The sequence below is a fragment of the Diceros bicornis genome, chromosome 22 (assembly GCF_020826845.1).
Source record: "Diceros bicornis minor isolate mBicDic1 chromosome 22, mDicBic1.mat.cur, whole genome shotgun sequence".
Taxonomy (NCBI): Eukaryota; Metazoa; Chordata; class Mammalia; order Perissodactyla; family Rhinocerotidae; genus Diceros; species Diceros bicornis.
The window spans coordinates 53,067,453-53,084,306 of record NC_080761.1 but is presented as its reverse complement, the minus strand read 5'-3'; the positions used below and the strand labels follow the sequence as shown (position 1 = coordinate 53,084,306).

The window sequence follows — 16,854 nt, the reverse complement described above, 5'->3', positions numbered from 1 at the left end:
TCTGGCAGATGGTGGTAAAATGTATTGTTCTAACATCAGTACGTTATGACAGTTAAAGAAGGGAAACCTTCTGATACATGTAAAGATACCTGTGGTCTGAAGAACATCCTCTCTTCTTATGTCCTTAATTCTCTGCCAGGCAAACTCCTCCTCATTCTTTAAAATCCAGCCTAGGGGCGGCCCGGTGGCGCAAGCGGTTAAGTGCACACGCTCCGCTGCGGCGGCGGCCTGGGGTTCGCCGGTTCGGATTCCGGGCGTGCACTAACGCACCACTTGTTGAGCCATGCTGTGGCGGCGTTCCATATAAAGTAGAGGAAGATGGGCACGGATGTTAGCCCAGGGCCAGTCTTCTTCAGCGAAAAAAAGAGGAGGATTAGCATTGGATGTTAGCTCAGGGCTGGTCTTCCTCACACACACACAAAAAAAACAAAACAAAAAACCCAGCATAAATATCCCTTCCTCCTGAAGTCTTTTTTGATACTTCTTACAAGAGTCAGTCATTCCTTTCCCTGGGCTAATGCCATATTTGGTTACTCCCTTCTTATAGTGCTTATCCCATTATGTTGTAATAATTGGCATTTGAGTCTGTCTGTCTCACTGTACTCCAGGTGTCTCAAGGATAGGGACAGTGTTTAGTCATTCTTTGATGTGCAACATGTAGCCTAATGTCCAGCACATAGAGTCTATCAATAAACATAACTATTTGATTGCTTAGCATGATTCAGGCACAGAGGTAAATACTTTACCCACATTATCTTATTTAATCCTCACAGCCGCCTCATGAGTCCTGTTATTATCATGTTTTACAGGTGAGGAAATTGAAACTAGGGAGGTGAAGTCACTCGCCTCCAGATGAACAGCTGGTAAATGGCCCATGTGGTGGCGCTGGGTGTGGCCCTGGAGGACTTGGGCCGGTTTCTCCAGCGATTCTCTTCTGTTTTGTCTCTCAGAGTAATGATGCGGGTGTGCTGGTTGGTGAGACAGGACAACCGGCTGCAGCGAATAAAACTTCCACATTTGGAAGCTGTCGTGGTTGGGCGCAGCCCAGAGACCGAGATCACTGACAAGAAGTGTTCTCGACAGCAAGGTAACTGGTTTTAGGAATGTGGAGATTACCATGTTTGGTTCCTTGGGATAGTGATAACCAAAGATGCACATTCCCTGGATGCTGTTGATGGGAAACCTTTTGTCTGCCATAGACAAAACCCAGGAACTGAGCTCTTTTAGCCAACACCAGGGCCCCATTCACTCCTGATTCCACCCTCCGAAAGTGGTTAATATTCAGTGTTGGGAACAGGCAGGTTCCATCCTGTTACTCTGGGGTGCTGGAACTGAGTCCTACACCCTGCTGCGCCCGGGGAGATTCCTCGTTGAGCAGTAAGACAGTGGACTTCTGGGATCTCTGGCTGAAACCACGTCTGAGCAGTGATGGGATGGTTCCATCCTTTACATATTGCCTCATACAGAGGGTGGTATCTTTATAAGACTATGGCGTCCAGCTCTTGAAATGTTTTTCCTGGGATTTAATGAAATGAAAGTGCCTAGGAAAAAGCCTTATTATCTACCTCATTTTTTTTTTTTATAATTTTATTTATTTTTTTCCCCCAAAGCCCCAGTAGATAGTTGTACGTCATAGCTGCACTTCCTTCTGGTTGCTGTATGTGGGACGCGGCCTCAGCATAGCCGGAGAAGCAGTGTGTCGGTGTGTGCCTGGGATCCGAACCTGGGCCGCCAGCAGCGGAGTGCGCGCACTTAACCGCTAAGCCACGGGGCCGGCCCTGTACCTCATTTTTTATCTGAAACTCCGGACATGCTTACTGCCGCCAGGCCTCTCACTTGTGGTGTGATTCCCATAGTAGGGTTTCCCAGGGCTCGGAGTCTGCAGCACTGATTATGGTTTTTTCCACATGAGTTAATCTAAATGGGGAAAAAAAAGCCATGCTTGAGCTGGCTAGGCCAAAGACACAGAAGCAGACACCGTTTCTCGCTCGCTCTCTCCCTTGTCACGACAGCAGCTGGAGGAATGTGTGTGTCAGCCTGTCCCCTGCCTGTCCTCCTTGGAGAATAGCTACGGTGTTTCTTCTTTGCTCCCTTCTCACCCCAGAAACTTTGTTCACTTACCTGAACATGAATATTTAATGTTACTTCTCCCCACACATGCTCAGACTGTTCTGTCCCTGCAATCTTCTTTCTAGAATATTCTCTTCACTCCTCCTACCCAAGGCCAACTGAACTTCTGTCTTCCGGGAATGTATCTTTTGTCTCTTTCTCCGTTGAAGGCATCTGATAGTTTTATGTAATAGTGGAAGCCTGGTTTAATCCTGAGCCAAGAGCTTGTGAGAGAAGTGGATCCCTTTCCCTGACTGCAGAGTCTGTGATCCTGAGTGGGCCAAGGGCTCTGGAATAGGGAGACTTGTGGGGATTCAGTGAAGGTGCCTCACAGGAATATTAGCAGTAGCTAAGGTAGTGCAGTCACGCGCTGCATGATGGTGTCTCCGTCAACGACGGACTGCATGTATGATGGTGGTCCCGTAGGAGTAGCACCATATAGCCTAGGTGTATAGTAGGCTGTACCACCTGGGTTTGTGTAAGTATACTCTGTGATGCTTGCACGATGATGAAATCAGCTAATGACGCATTTCTCAGAACATGTCCCTGTTGTTAAGCGACACATGACTGTATGTACACTGTTGGATGTTTTATGGAAGGATTTGGAGCCCCAGCCACCTGCATAACAGGCGATTTTGCTCATAGGCCTTTCAGGAAACCCCCATCAGGTTGCCTCTTGGAGTGAGGCTCCACTGTCCTGTAGGGAGATAGGAGCAAGTGCCTGGTTCATGGCGTTCGGGTTTAACTTTTTTCAATCTCTTTCAGTACAGTTGAAAGCAGAGTGTAACAAAGGATATGTCAAAGTAAAGCAGGTATGTCTTTTTGTAACTCGGATTTCTATTTTATACTTGATTTTCTTATGCTGTTGACTTGAGAGTGTCTGTGCCAGCCAATAAAGGCTTCTCTGTCATGTGTGGAAGTGACGGAGTAATATAAGTGACGTTAAGCACGGTGCCTGGCACATAGTGAGTTGTTCACATAGCAGCGGCTGTATTATTAATGGTGTTAGTACTGTTGTTATAATTATTTTCTGATTTTTCCTTAGGTAGGGGTCAATCCCAGCAGCATTGACTCAGTCGTAATTGGGAAGGACCAAGAGGTGAAGCTGCAGCCTGGCCAGGTTCTCCACATGGTGAATGAACTTTATCCATATATTGTAGAGTTTGAGGAAGAGGCAAAGAGCCCTGGCCTGGAAACACACAGGAAGAGAAAGAGGTCAGGCAACAGTGATTCTATAGAAGGGGATGCTGCCCAGGAAGCTGAGCCCAGTACAGGACTGGCACCTGGGAGTGACCCCAGCCAATGCTCTGTGCCCCCAAAGAAGGGGAAAGATGCATCTACCAAAAAGGTGAGGGTCGTGTGCTTGATAGATGATGGGGAGATTAAATGACTGCTTAGTTGTTTTGTATGCTGTAAAGCCTGGATAGTAAGGGGTTATTAACTATGACAAGGGTTATTAACTGTGATGACAGAGTCACTTGTTTGTGTCACCAGTCACCTGGATGAATATCTCTTTATGTACTTTTCTCTTGAATTCCTGACATAAGCCACTTGAAGGTAGGGCGATAATGGCAGTATACTCAACACTGAGCTACTAAAATGGGTCAGTCGTTTGTGTACCTGTAGAAGGTTAGCATTGGAACACTTTTCATAGATCGTGTGATTCACCTCTGGATGTCAGAGTGGAAACTTAGTCAGGCTGTAGATGGAGTGGGAGGGGGCAAAGAAGATGCATTCACACTCAGGCATTTCCAGCCTCTGTCTAGACGTGCAGCTCTGGATATAGGAAGAAGATGGAGATGGCTTATGGTTACAAAAGCAAAAGATTGAGGTAAAGGTGATATAGTTATAATTCTTAAAAACTAACCTTATTTTCAAGTTTGGTTGGATTTGGCTGACATACAATATTAACTAATGCCAAATTTAACTATTGGCATTTGTGATTTACATTGCCTTTTTGTTTTAGGAATCCTTGGGCCACTGGAGTCAAGGCTTGAAGATTTCTATGCAGGACCCCAAAATGCAGGTCAGAATTAAATTTTGGCATTGAAATACATTTCATATTTTAAATGACCACTCCACAGAGGTCATAACTACAAGTGATATCAAAGGAGATCAGTCCTTCTGAATGAAAGTCATTTTATTGGGCTATTTTATGAGAACAAATGGCTTTTCCCATTGTCAGTAGCAACTGGAATTCTTTGGAGAGAAGCTAAGTTCTTCAAATGAATATCCCCTCTGCCTTGTTCCTCCTAAGCTTCTGGGTACTTTTAAGGGAAATTTTGTTAACCTTTGTGTGGTCCCTTTCAGGGGAGCATCAGATAATGTATTGTAACTGTAGTTACTGGGCTGCCCTGGGACTAATAGTCAGGCATCATCCTGGGAGGAGTCTTTGAGTTCTTCTTGAATTACATCCTGGGGTGACAAGGGGCCAGATCTAATGGGGCTTCTTGGAACACACGTGCATGTGTCACGTGGTCTGCTGTGTTAGAGCTGAGAAGGGTGCATTTGAATTTATGCCTGCAGGAATTTTACATCAGATCCTTAGGAACTGTTTTGTCCTTTGCATCTTCTGTGTATTCCGTGTACTGTGGTGATTGAAAACACAGACTCTCAGTCAACTAGACCTGGGTTGGAATCCTATATTTCCCACTTAGTAACTATGAGACTTTGTGCCAGACACTCAACTTATCCGAGTCTCTGTGTGCTCCTCTATCAAAATGGGGATTCTAAAACTTTTTGCATGAGATTGTGGTGTGAATTAAGTGAGTTAATGAACATGACAGCACCTGGTGCACAGAAGATGTGTGGTAGATGTCCATTTCCTTCTCTTGTGCCCTCTGCTAGGTTTACAAAGATGAGCAGGTGGTGGTGATTAAGGATAAATACCCCAAGGCTCGGCACCACTGGCTGGTCTTACCATGGGCCTCCCTTGCCAGTCTGAAGGCTGTGACCAGGGAACACCTTGAGCTCCTCAAACACATGCACACCGTGGGGGAAAAGGTGATTGCAGATTTCGCTGGGTCCAGCAAACTCCGCTTCCGAATGGGCTACCATGCCATCCCCAGCATGAGGTAAGTGTTGTGGGTTGTGCTCGTGCGTCCTGGTTCTGTCTAGGTGGACAGATGGGTTCAGCCTGGGTCTCTTCAGTGTGCTCAGAGCCCTGAGACCCAGGGGAGGAGGGTGGGATGTCTCCAAGGCAGATGGACTGAGATTTCCACCCTTCTGCCTGACTTGCCTGCAAGCCTTGAGTTCCTACTTTTGCCTGTAATCCTGTCACATACGGTTCTTTGTTCCTTTCCAAGTGTAAACCTCTGGGGGCCGAACCTATGAACTAGGTGAAGCTGCTTCATTACCCGCAGATGAAGACCCGTAGTCAGTGACTTTTATCAGAAGCATCTGTAACTCCTAAATGATTACGGACCGTTGCTCTGAAGGAGACGAACTTTGCTGACTTCTGTTATGACAGCTCAGTACATCTAAGATTTAAAATAAAATGAGAGGAAATTGTAGAGCCTGTTTTCCTTTGGCTCATCCCAGAAGGATTCAGAAAGGAATGATTGATTCTTTTCAAAGAAAGCAAGCATGGCAGATCTCCACAGATCTTGTTTTTTTTTGCTGAGGAAGATTCACCCTGAGCTAACATCTGTTGCCAATGTTCCTCTTTTTTCTTGAGGAAGATTGTCGAGCTAACATCTGTGCCAGTCTTCCTCTATTTTGTATGTGGGTCACCATCACAGCATGGCTGCTGATGAGTGGTGTAGGTCCCACCCGGGATCTGAACCTGGGCCACCAAAGCAGAGCACACCGAACTTAACTGTGGGGGTGGCCCTCCACAGTTTGTTTGAGCTAAGCAACGAGATAGGCAGACTAATTGGGTTTCAGAGTTTATATTGTGGTTTTTCTTTTGGTGGTAAAATATACATTTCATAAAATTTACCATTTTAATTATTTGTAAGTATACAGTTCAGTGGCATTAAGTACATTCACATTGCTGTGCAACCATCACCACTATCTATTTCTAGAGCTTTTTCATCTTCTCAAACTACCTCTCATTCCCCTCCTCCCCAGCCTCTGGCAACCACCTTCTACTTTCTGTTTCTATGAATTTGACTACCCTAGGTCCCTCGTATAAGTGGAATCATACAGTATCTATCTTTTTGTGACTGGCTTATTTCATTTAGGATAATGTCTTCAAGGTTTGTCCATGTAGCAGGTGTCAGAATTTCTTTTGTTTTTTTTTTTTTCCTTTTTCTCCCCAAAGCCCCAGTAGATAGTTGTATGTCATAGTTGCACATCCTTCTAGTTGGTGTATGTGGGACTCGCCTTAGCATAGCCAGACAAGCGGTGCATTGGTGCGCGCCCGGGATCCGAACCCGGGCCTCCAGTAGAGGAGCGTGCGCGCTTAACCGCTAAGCCACGGGGCCAGCCCCTGGTTATTTCTTTTTTAACCCACCCAACATTCTCCACATTTTGTTTAGGTGGGTAATTCTGACTTAGATTACTGGCTACTTTAACCAAATGAAATTTTTGTGCCGACCTTTTTTTCCCCATCAGTACTCTTTCTTTTAAATTGAGTCATAACTTACATACAAAAAATGCATAATAAGATTTACAGTTTGATCAGTTCTGACAAATGTATATGCCGTGTAACTATCACTCTGATCAAGATACAGAACATTTCTATCATCTCATCCAAGAAAGTTCCCTTGCACTGCTTTCCAGTTAACCCCCAGTGTTGTTCTGATTTCTTTCAGCATAGGTTAGTTTTGTCTGTTTTAGAACTTTACATAAATGGAATCATACAATGTGTACTCTTTTTCTGTCTGGGTATTTTTGGTCAGCATAATGATTTTGAAATTCATGCATGTTGTTGTGTATATCATGGACATACTTCATTTTTTTGCTCTTGGGTAAATACCTAGAAGTGGAATTCCTAGGTCATAGGGTGGATCTATGTTGTACCTCATTTAAAAAATACATATATTTTGGGAATGGCCTGGTGGTGTAGTGGTTAAGTTCGTGTGCTGCACTTTGGTGGCCCAGGGTTCGTGGGTTCAGATCCCAGGCACGGACCTACACACCTCTCATCGAGCCATGCTGTGGCAGGCATCCCATATATAAAGTAGAGGAAGATTGGCACAGATGTTAGCTCAGGAACAATCTTCCTCAAGCAAAAAGAGGAAGATTGGCAACGGATGTTAGCTCAGGGCCAATCTTCCTCACCAAAAAAAAAAATAAATAAATAAATAAAAACCAAAAAAACCCATATATTTTTTATCTTAAAACCTTATTCACAAAGTTAGGGCAAAAAGTCACCCATAATCCTATTCCCCTAATGCTGCAGAGCCCTTGACTGCAGAGCCCTTTTCACATAGAAATCACGATGTCTGTACCTTTTGCATATAATGAACATTGTTATGCTAAGGAGGGTGCTAACGGCAAGAGCTGTGGCAGGCACTGGTGGGAAGCAAAATGAGTGGTAAGTCAAGTTGCCACTTACATATCCTTTTATGACCACTCTTTATGATATAATTTTGAATAAACATTATAGAAAGGAAAAAGTAGCAAAATAAATAATTTTTTCTATTATAAAAGTAATATATTTTCAATTTAGAAAATATGGAAAAGTAAGTATGAAGCTGAACAAAGGTTTTCCGTAATATCACCACTAATTGACCTCTAGATCGTACTCGAATTTCACCCGTTTTTCTTATAATTTTTTTCTGCTCCAGGATCCAATCCAGGATCCCACATTGCACTTCTTTGTTGTCTCTCCTGTTTCCCCTCATCTGTGACATTTCCTCCTCCTTGTCTGGTTTTCATGACCTTGATACTTTTGAGGAATACTGGCTAGTTGTTTATAGGATGTCTCTCAATTTGGGTTTGTCTGATAGTTTTTCATGATTAGACTGAAGTTATGCTTTTTTTTTTTTTTGCACCAAGATACCACAGAACCACTGAAGTGCTGTTGTGTCCTTCTCAGTGCATCATATCAGGGAGTGCATGATGGCGAGATGGTTTATTACTTGTGATGTTAACCTTGACCACTTTGTTAAGATGGTATCTGCCAGGTTTCTCTACTCAAAGTCTTTGTAATTGATGAATATTTTGAGACTATGCTGCTAACCTCTTTCTCTTCAAACGTTTGCCCAGTGATTTCGGCATCTGTTGGTGAATCTTGCTTGCAGCAGTTATTGCCGTGATGTTACCTAATGGTTATTTTATGTTTCCTCATTCCTTCTAATTTATTAATTAGAATTCTTCTGTATGGAAGAACTAGCCCTTCTCCCCCGTTATGTATGTATTCAGTTATTTATCAGTATGGACTCATGGATTTTATTTTATTCTATAGGTTTTAATTCAGTCTATCATTATTTATTTTGTAGCCCAGTTTGCTCCAGCCTTGGTCATTGGATGCTCCTTTAAGTTGGCTCCTGTATCACTTTACACATCCTCCAGCATTTTTTGAGCGCTTCCTTGTTTTCTGGCTCCTTATTTCCTTTTTTTCTGGTCCCTTATTTTCTGGAACAAGATGTTCCAAGCTCGTCTTATATTTTTCCTGTTTTAGCCCTGGAATGAACCGCTTCTCCAAAGAGCCCTAGTTCCTTTTTTTTTTTTAAGGAAGATCAGCCCTGAGCTAACATCTCATGCCAATCCTCCTTTTTTTTGCCAAGAAAGATTGGCTCTGGGCTAACATCTGTGCCCATCTTCCTCTACTTTGTATGGGACGCCACCACAGAATGGCTTGACAAGAGGTGCATCGGTGTGCGCCCGGGATCCAAACGTGGGAACTCTAGGCCGCCAAAGCAGAACGCACGCACTTAACTGCTGCGCCACCGGGCTGGTCTCCCTAGTTCCTTTTATTGGAGAATGATATTTATAAACCAAGACTTGGGTACTAGGTTTCTGTAATGAGAGAAGTGGTTGATTCTAGTGTGTGTTTGCTCCTAGGTCCTCTCAGCAGATAGAGCCAGGAAATGCATGTGTGAATCCCAACCCACACAGAGACACACACCTCTCTACTTATTTCTGTATTTGTCCACCTCTATAAGTATATGGAAAACCATGAGTTCATGATGATGACCTCTGATTCCAGTCCAGCTCCACAAGGTTCATTCTAGTCCCCCACTTTCCTTTATTGTAACTTCTTCCTCCAACATTGAGAAATCTGGCTCTCGTTAGCTACAATAAATTCACTTATTTGTTCAGTCGCAGTATACATATAAAATAGTTACAGAATTGCTAACCCACACCCCTGTGAGAAAGACATTTATTCACTAGAGCATGGTATTTGTATACAGTTCTTTTATCTTTACAGTATCCAGTCACAATACTGTTTTCCAAAGTTAATTAGGTGAGTTATTTTCCTCCTGACCCCCTTCAGTGTGGTTCCCTTACTCATCTGTTATACAGTTCGGTTTATTTGTTACTGCTTAGATTCCGTTTTGGATTCCCGCACCTACTGGTTGATTTTGATTATCTACTGGAGGAATGTGAAATATTACTGATTTTGAGAGTCAGAGCCATACAAAAGGTGTCCTTCTTGGTTTAACAAGTCCGAAAGAGAGCTTTTGATTTTCTTCCCCAAACCCGCTTTCCTGAGCTTCTCCACCTCAGTAAGTGGCGCCTCCCCAAACCCACATCCAATCCATTAGTAAGTCCTGTTGGTTCTGTTCCACAGTGTATTCAAAATTGGATTGCTTCTTGTCATCTCGACTACGACAGCTCTGGTCTAAGCCATGCTTATTTCTGGCGTGGACTGCTGCAGTCTGTATTTATCTCTCTGTGTCCATCCTTCCCCTCTTTACAGTCCTTTCTCCACACAGCAGCCAGAGTCATCTTTTAAAAGTATAAATCAGGGCCGGCCCGGTGGCTTAGCGGTTAAGTGCGCGCGCTCCACTACTGGCTGCCCGGGTTCGGATCCCGGGCGTGCACCAACGCACCGCTTGTCCGGCCATGCTGAGGCCGCATCCCACATACAGCAACTAGAAGGATGTGCAACTGTGACGTACAACTATCTACTGGGGCTTTGGGGGAAAAAAAGGAGGAGGATTGGCAATAATGTTAGCTCAGAGCCGGTCTTCCTCAGCAAAAAGAGGAGGATTGACATGGATGTTAGCTCAGGGCTGATCTTCCTCACAAAAAAAAAAAGTAGAAATCAGATCACAGCACTCCCCTGCTTGAAATCCTTAGTGGCTCCCCGGTGTAATCAGAGTCAAAGGACCCCTTGCCGACTATAAGACCCTTTATGATCTGGCTCCTCCCTAGTTGCTGCTCCTCGGCTCCAACCATTCTGGCCATATTACCTTCTCTCTGTTCCTTGGTTGCGCCAAGTTCTTTCTCATCTCAATGCCTTTGCACTTGGCCTCCCCACCCCCTGAAACATGCTTTCCCCAGATCTTTGCTTGCCTGACTGCTTTCTCAGCTCAGATCACTGCCTTGGAGAGGCCTTCCCTGAACACTCTAGCTGGTTAAAGAGGCAGCCTCTACCCCTGGGCATGCTCTAGCCCATTTCCCTGTTTTATTTTTTTCTTAGCAATGTTAATGATTTGAATTTTCCTTGTTTGTGTGCTCATTTTTTATTTGTCCCCCTCATTAGAATATGATTCCTAGAAGGGCAGAGGCCTTTCCCATACTGTTCACTGCTAAATTCCCAGGGCTAGAAAAGTGCTTGGCCATAGTAGGTACTTTTTTTTTTTTTGGAACATTTTATTTTATTTTATTTTTGTTGAGGAAGATTGGCTCTGAGCTAACATCTGTTGCCAATCTTCCTCTTTTTGCTTGAGGAAGATTAGCCCTGAGCTAACATCTTTGCCAGTCTTCCTCTGTTTTGTATGTGGGATGCCGCCACAGCATAGCATGATGAGCAGTGTGTAGGTCCATGCCTGGGATCTGAACCTGTGAACCCCGGGCTGCCAAAGTGGAGTGCGTGAACTTAACCACTGTGCCATCGGCCGGCCCCAGTAGGTGCTTAATGAGCATTAAATATTCTTCAGTGAATGAATGAATGAATCGAATTAAGTGGAAACACTGTCAATATTTTACATACTCATACTTTTACTGTCTGTTGTTTTGATTATGCCATAGTTGTTAATGGATCTAATGGTTAATTTTCTTTCCTCTCAACTAGCCATGTACACCTTCATGTGATCAGCCAGGATTTTGATTCTCCTTGTCTTAAAAACAAAAAACATTGGAATTCTTTCAATACAGGATACTTCATAGAATCACAAGGTAAACAGTGTTCTTTGTTTTCACATTTCTTTCATTTTCTCAGCTGTTCTTATACGTGATTCAATTGTTTACCTACATTATAACCTGGCCTTAAAAACCCATGTACAATTTGTGTTTCCTGTAAAGAGATCCCTACTAAGAGAAACTGGATTATTTGGATTGTAGCAGGATTGCCACTTTGCTGTGAGCAGCCTTCTTGGGGGACCTAGAAAGCTGTTTTGTCAGGGTCAAGAAGGTCTTTTATTGCAACAACGGGTTGTAATGGGTGTCCTGAGAGTTATTGGAGTTCATGGGTATAAAAGCTCTGAACATTCTGTCTCTTCTGCCGTCAGCTGGGCAGGGGCTTGGGGGCTGCCTCCTGAGAGTGTCGGGAGTGGTTAGTTAATGGGGGAAGGCTGTGTACATGTGGAAGGAAGCATTTCCCGGTGTGAATACTGTGGAACTTCAGTATGCTGGGGTGTTCATGATGATAGCTATGACTGACCAAGGGCCAGCCAGGGCTAAAGTGCTGTGATAAGCCTGACACAGTAACATGGATTGTGAGAGTGCATCCTGAAGGAATGTAATCATCTCAAAAATAGGTAGCTCAGATTTAGAATCTGATCCAGCCCATGTTCCCAACAGTGAGTCTAACCTCAAGTTTACTGACTTTAGCATACCTGGCATATTTTTATTTGGAGCCAGATTTTCTTTTTTTTTTGGTATCTTACATTGGCTTTCCAGAGGAGCTGGACTCTGAACTTGTTTTCCTTGCGTGCAGCTGTGATCGAGATGGTGCAAGAGGCTGGCAGGGTGACTGTCCAAGACGGGATGCCTGAGCTCCTGAAGCTGCCCCTCCGTTGTCACGAGTGCCAGCAGCTGCTGCCTTCCATTCCTCAGCTGAAAGAGCATCTCAGGAAGCACTGGCCACAGTGACTGCAGAGCCTGGACTTCTGCAGCAAGTATGGCTGACGGTTTACAGCAAATTCCTGCCACCTGTTCTGGATTCCCTGTGAACTTTTACTTGTTTTTTGAATTAAAACATGCAGCTTTTTTTTTTTTTTTACAAAGCTTGTTTTATTCCTGAGTGGCTACAATGTGAGGTGACTTGAAGTAGTTCAGGAATTAAGAATTTGGGCTTGTCATGGATGTGTTCTCTGGTGAGGAAGGCTGGGATATGCCCGACCCACCATCTCCAGGACCCACGTCAGGTTTGACTAATGGGAGCAAAGCCTTGTTCAAACTGACCTGTTGCAGGATATGGAAGCAGAGGGCGGGCTGTATATTTCTGTTCCTTACATTTATCCTCCCTCCATGGAGGCGTGTGGTCCCCTTTCATCAGAGCAGCCAGAGGGGTCTCTTATTTATCCTGAAGGTACTGATTGGTCTTGTTCTCTGGTCTTAACCTGTTCTGTAATATTCTTTCTCTTTCCCTGCCTCATGGGGAGACTTAGTTTCTTCTGTCTCTTTCATTCCTTTCCATCGAAAATCACCCGAATGCTCAGGAAGTCTGTCTGATCAGTTCTCCTTCAGTCTGAGCAGACAGGCTAGGTGAGCAGTGGAGGGATGGGGTTTTCTTCCAATGTCAAAGATTCCTAGCTGCTGAGGAAGTACCCAACCTTGTTCACCACGGTTCAGTGTCAGCTTTCTTGCTGGCCCACTTGGATCTGTGTCTGAAGACAAAGTTCATTTGTTTGGGACATCTCTCTCAGGTAGTTGAAAACTCCCAGGAGTTCAGCTAACAGTCACAAAGTCAGTTCTGATGCACGCAAAGGTAGCTGTCAAATGAAAAAGTCACACAGACCCCATAGCTTCATTTTTCCCTCCGAACAAATTTGTATGGAACCGTTGGGTCAAGTTGGTTTTTGGATAATGTCAGAACTAAAGGTAAAAGGAAATCCAAAACACTGTTTTTGATCAAATTGTTGATCTATTTGGGGCTGTGACTTTTTTTGCCCTTGAGTTTAAAAAAAAAAAAAGAACACCTTTAACAATAACTTCTCTCTGAAGAGAGAAAACCTCAGGCCATAGAGCACATTTGACCTCAGTGTCTTCCACAAGTAAACAAGATGCTGCAGTGGTTTCTTGGTGAGCATGGGCGTAGTCATAGTTAGTAGTAATTAGTGATTAAAGCACTAACACTTGTTGCACTCCTGCGTGTCTGGTATTATGCTAAGCACTTTACTCAAATTCTCTCATTTACTTCTCACTGTATGTAACACTGTGGGGTAGGCACTATTGTTATGCCCCTTCAAAGGATGAGGATTTAATAATCTATAACGGATCCTGGGCTCCAAAGTTGGTCTCGGTTCTGGTGCGTCACACTCGTCCCTGTTGGTTGAAGAGGATAAATGTAGCACTAACCAGCAGGGGCCATGGACCCCCAGAGGCCTTGGGCTTGTGCTGACCAGAAGCTTTCCAAGGCGTTTCATTGATTTCTCCAAGGATAGTCGGTTCCTTTAAAGCCCGCTTTGTCCACCTGTCACTACCCAACATCTTTCATCTCTGTCCTCTGTCCTGTTTGCACTCCAGGAGTGCAGTCCTTACCTCGTTAGCCCAGCCAGCCACAGTTTCTCCTGCCTGGCTCTACCTGGACCTTTGAGCCCGCCCAGGCATCTGCCTCCTCTCTGCAGTGGCTGCCTACTCACCTGCGGCCCAGGGGCTCTCCCCGACTCAGCTGTAGAGGGGATGTGGCTTCATAGCTTCCCTTGTGCTGTCAGGTACGAGGCACTGAAAGTCTTTTCAAAGTCTTGGGCATATTGGTTAAAAACAGTCTCCAGATTCAGATCCAGGTCCCACTCCTGGCTTTGGTACTCAGCTGAGGGATCTTGGGCAAGTTACTTATTCTCTCTGAACTTCCGGGTTATAAGGACTAAATAAAATAGTCCATGTAAAAGATTTGGCCTAGTATCTGGTGCAGAGAAGGACTCAATAGATGGCACCTGGAATCTTCTGCTCTTATTTCAGTGGGATTGGGAGGGGGGTGTCGCTTGATCAGTCCCCCTCTCCACCTCTGAGCCCTAGAGCCCCCCAGAAACTCTTTTTAAGGGTCTGTACTCCATGGACTCCTAAGATCAGAATTACTTGTTTCCTTTTAAAAAATGTAAACACCTGGGCTCTTCACCAGAACTGCTGAATCATACTCCCCTGGGCCTAAGAGTCTGTGTTATAAAACAGACATTGGGGATGATCTTTGTTCATACTAAAGTTTGAGAACCACAGTATAAATGAACCCTTGGCTTCAAAGCACTTTGCATTTCTGAAGCTTCCGGATTAGGCTGTGCCCTGCCAGGACACACACCATTTTCTGGTTGGCTTTCTGGGCCTGCCTTCCCTCTGCAGGGTCAGTGTTATTTCAGGATCCAGGGGGACCTTGGGCATTAGATGAGGGAGAGTGACTGGCTATTGGGACCAGCCCTCCCTTTTTATATGGGTTGGGAGGTGCCCCTCTGGCCCCAGGCTCTTAGGGGCCAGGCCTGGAGCTGATGACCTCTCCTCTTCAATGGCTGCGTCCTCTCTTCCTGTCCAGAGGTCAGTCCCAGAGTCTTGGCCTGAGACCTGTGGTGAACTCAGCCAGCCTTAGACTCAGAGCTTATATATTGTTCCTCTTCCGGATCCGTCTCTGAGATATCCACATACAAATGGTCCTTTCAGGGAAGAGACCATGCTTGGGATGGTCATTAAGAGTCTCTGCAGGTTCAGGGACATTTGCTGGAGCCTGTCGTCTGGCAGTCAGTCACAGACACTGGATATGGCTGGATATCAGAGATTCAGGGCTCATCTGTGTCAGAATTGGACTAACTGCCTCTCTCTGTCCCAGTAACCCCAACTTGGAGAGTTCCACAGAGCTCTGAAGATTCTTCCATAGACTAGATTAAAAAAATACAATGAAAGCCATGAAGCCCTCTGCCCAGAATAATGTATATATACACATTTTATATACGTTAATAGGGAATTTATGAAGCCCCTGAAGTGCTGTCATAGACTCCCTAGGGGTCTGTGGAGCCCAGCTTAAGAACCTCTGCTCTGGAGAAGACGGTCATCCCCAGGCATCTGGGTTTTCAGGAGGTGTCTGGGGTCACTGGGGGGGACTAGGGGACAGACCACATCTCCAGGATGTTTCTGGGATGTTCTCCTTTGATCTCCATGCTCCTCTCTCAGCCTTTTGGTAGACGCACATCCCGGGGGCCTCTGGCTGGAGATAGAATTCAGGCCCAGGAGCTGCTGGCTCCAGTTTAGCCACCACACTCAGCAGGAGTCTTGGGAAGTGGAGACATCCTCAGTGGGTCTGAGGGGTTCAGGAACCCTGGCTGACAGACTCATGATAAGTGATCTAAAAGGCACTGAATCTACATTAACTAAAATGAAGGTCTAGGGGAAACAGTACCAGTCGTCTGCACAGACAGATCAGTTGCACTGTGACTGTATCCCAGTCCAGTGGGAGTGGCAGTGTTTGGGTACAGTGTGTTAACAGTACAAACTGCACTGAGGACCCAGGTCAGCTTGTCCTGTTAAATTACTAAGGCAGAGATTTTACTGAGGCCGAGCCAATGCACTTGAGAATTACAGAGCATTTCACAAACTTCAGGTAAGGGGGCCAGTGAACTTTTTTTTTGTGTGTGTGAGGAAGATTGGCCCTGAGCTAACATCTGCCAATCCTCCTCTTTTTGCTGAGGAAGACTGGCCCTGGGCTAACATCCGTGCCCCTCTTCCTCCACTTTATATGGGACGCTGCCACAGCATGGCTTGACAAGCGGTGTGTCAGTGCGCGCCTGGGATCCGAACCGGCGAACCCCAGGCCACCACAGCGGAGCGTGTGCACGTAACTGCCTGCGCCACCGGGCTGGCCCCTGAACTTTTTAAAAATAGGTATTGCAGAAGCATTCAATTTAATTTTCTACCTAATCAACAATGCCATATAGTTTAGCATATCAATATTAAAATCAAAATGAGAATATTTGATAAGAAACTGCAACCAAGGAGAGACTATCACAGACAGTGTCATATGTGAGATATATTGAAGGGAAATGTGGGAGAGTGAGGTGACCACTTCTACATTCTTTGTTCAGCCAGGCTACTCAGTGACCTTGAATAGTAGATCTTTCAGAAGAACAAATGTGAATGATGACTTGGACGGACCAGAAAAATGATGTGAGATATGGAGGTATATATGTCACCCCCTTCCCGAGTGGGCTATTGTTGACATTATCATTAGAAAAAATTACCTTTCTTTGCCTGTTTAACCCAGATTTATCGTTGTGTTACAACTGGGTGGATTCTTCTCAAGGTACAGGGCATACTGGCATGAAAAAAATAGACCGAAAGTGTGTAAATCACATGATGCCAAGTTGTAGTGTTTCCTCTGTTGGAGACTATCCTTTTTTTATCTTGGCCCTGTTATAGCCAGGCAAGGCAGCAGTTTTATTAAAATAAAGCAGAGAAGGTAGATGAGATGTGACGGTCAGAGCTGAACTGAACCTGAAACTGAGTAAGCAAATGCCTTATATGAGAGCATGAAGAATAGACCTT

The 16,854-nt window shown here is 44.8% G+C and overlaps 1 protein-coding gene across 9 annotated transcripts in view; it reads left to right on the top strand.

Moving 5' to 3' along the window:
- The window catches only part of APTX (aprataxin), a 35,547-nt gene extending 23,158 nt beyond the window's left edge, over positions 1-12,389 (top strand). For 3 of the 9 annotated variants that reach the window (XM_058565954.1, XM_058565952.1, XM_058565948.1), the window contains 7 exons: positions 951-1,087; positions 2,875-2,921; positions 3,155-3,457; positions 4,076-4,135; positions 4,957-5,183; positions 11,243-11,346; positions 12,107-12,389. In XM_058565954.1, coding sequence (XP_058421937.1) covers positions 955-1,087; positions 2,875-2,921; positions 3,155-3,457; positions 4,076-4,135; positions 4,957-5,183; positions 11,243-11,346; positions 12,107-12,261 — 1,029 coding nt within the window. In that variant the 5' untranslated portion in view covers positions 951-954 and the 3' untranslated portion in view covers positions 12,262-12,389. Of the gene's footprint in view, positions 1-258; positions 864-950; positions 1,088-2,874; positions 2,922-3,154; positions 3,458-4,075; positions 4,136-4,956; positions 5,184-11,242; positions 11,347-12,106 lie in introns of those variants that run through there. The other 6 variants (XM_058565950.1, XM_058565951.1, XM_058565949.1 and 3 more) reach the window with 5 other exon arrangements.
- The last annotated feature ends 4,465 nt before the right edge of the window (positions 12,390-16,854 follow it).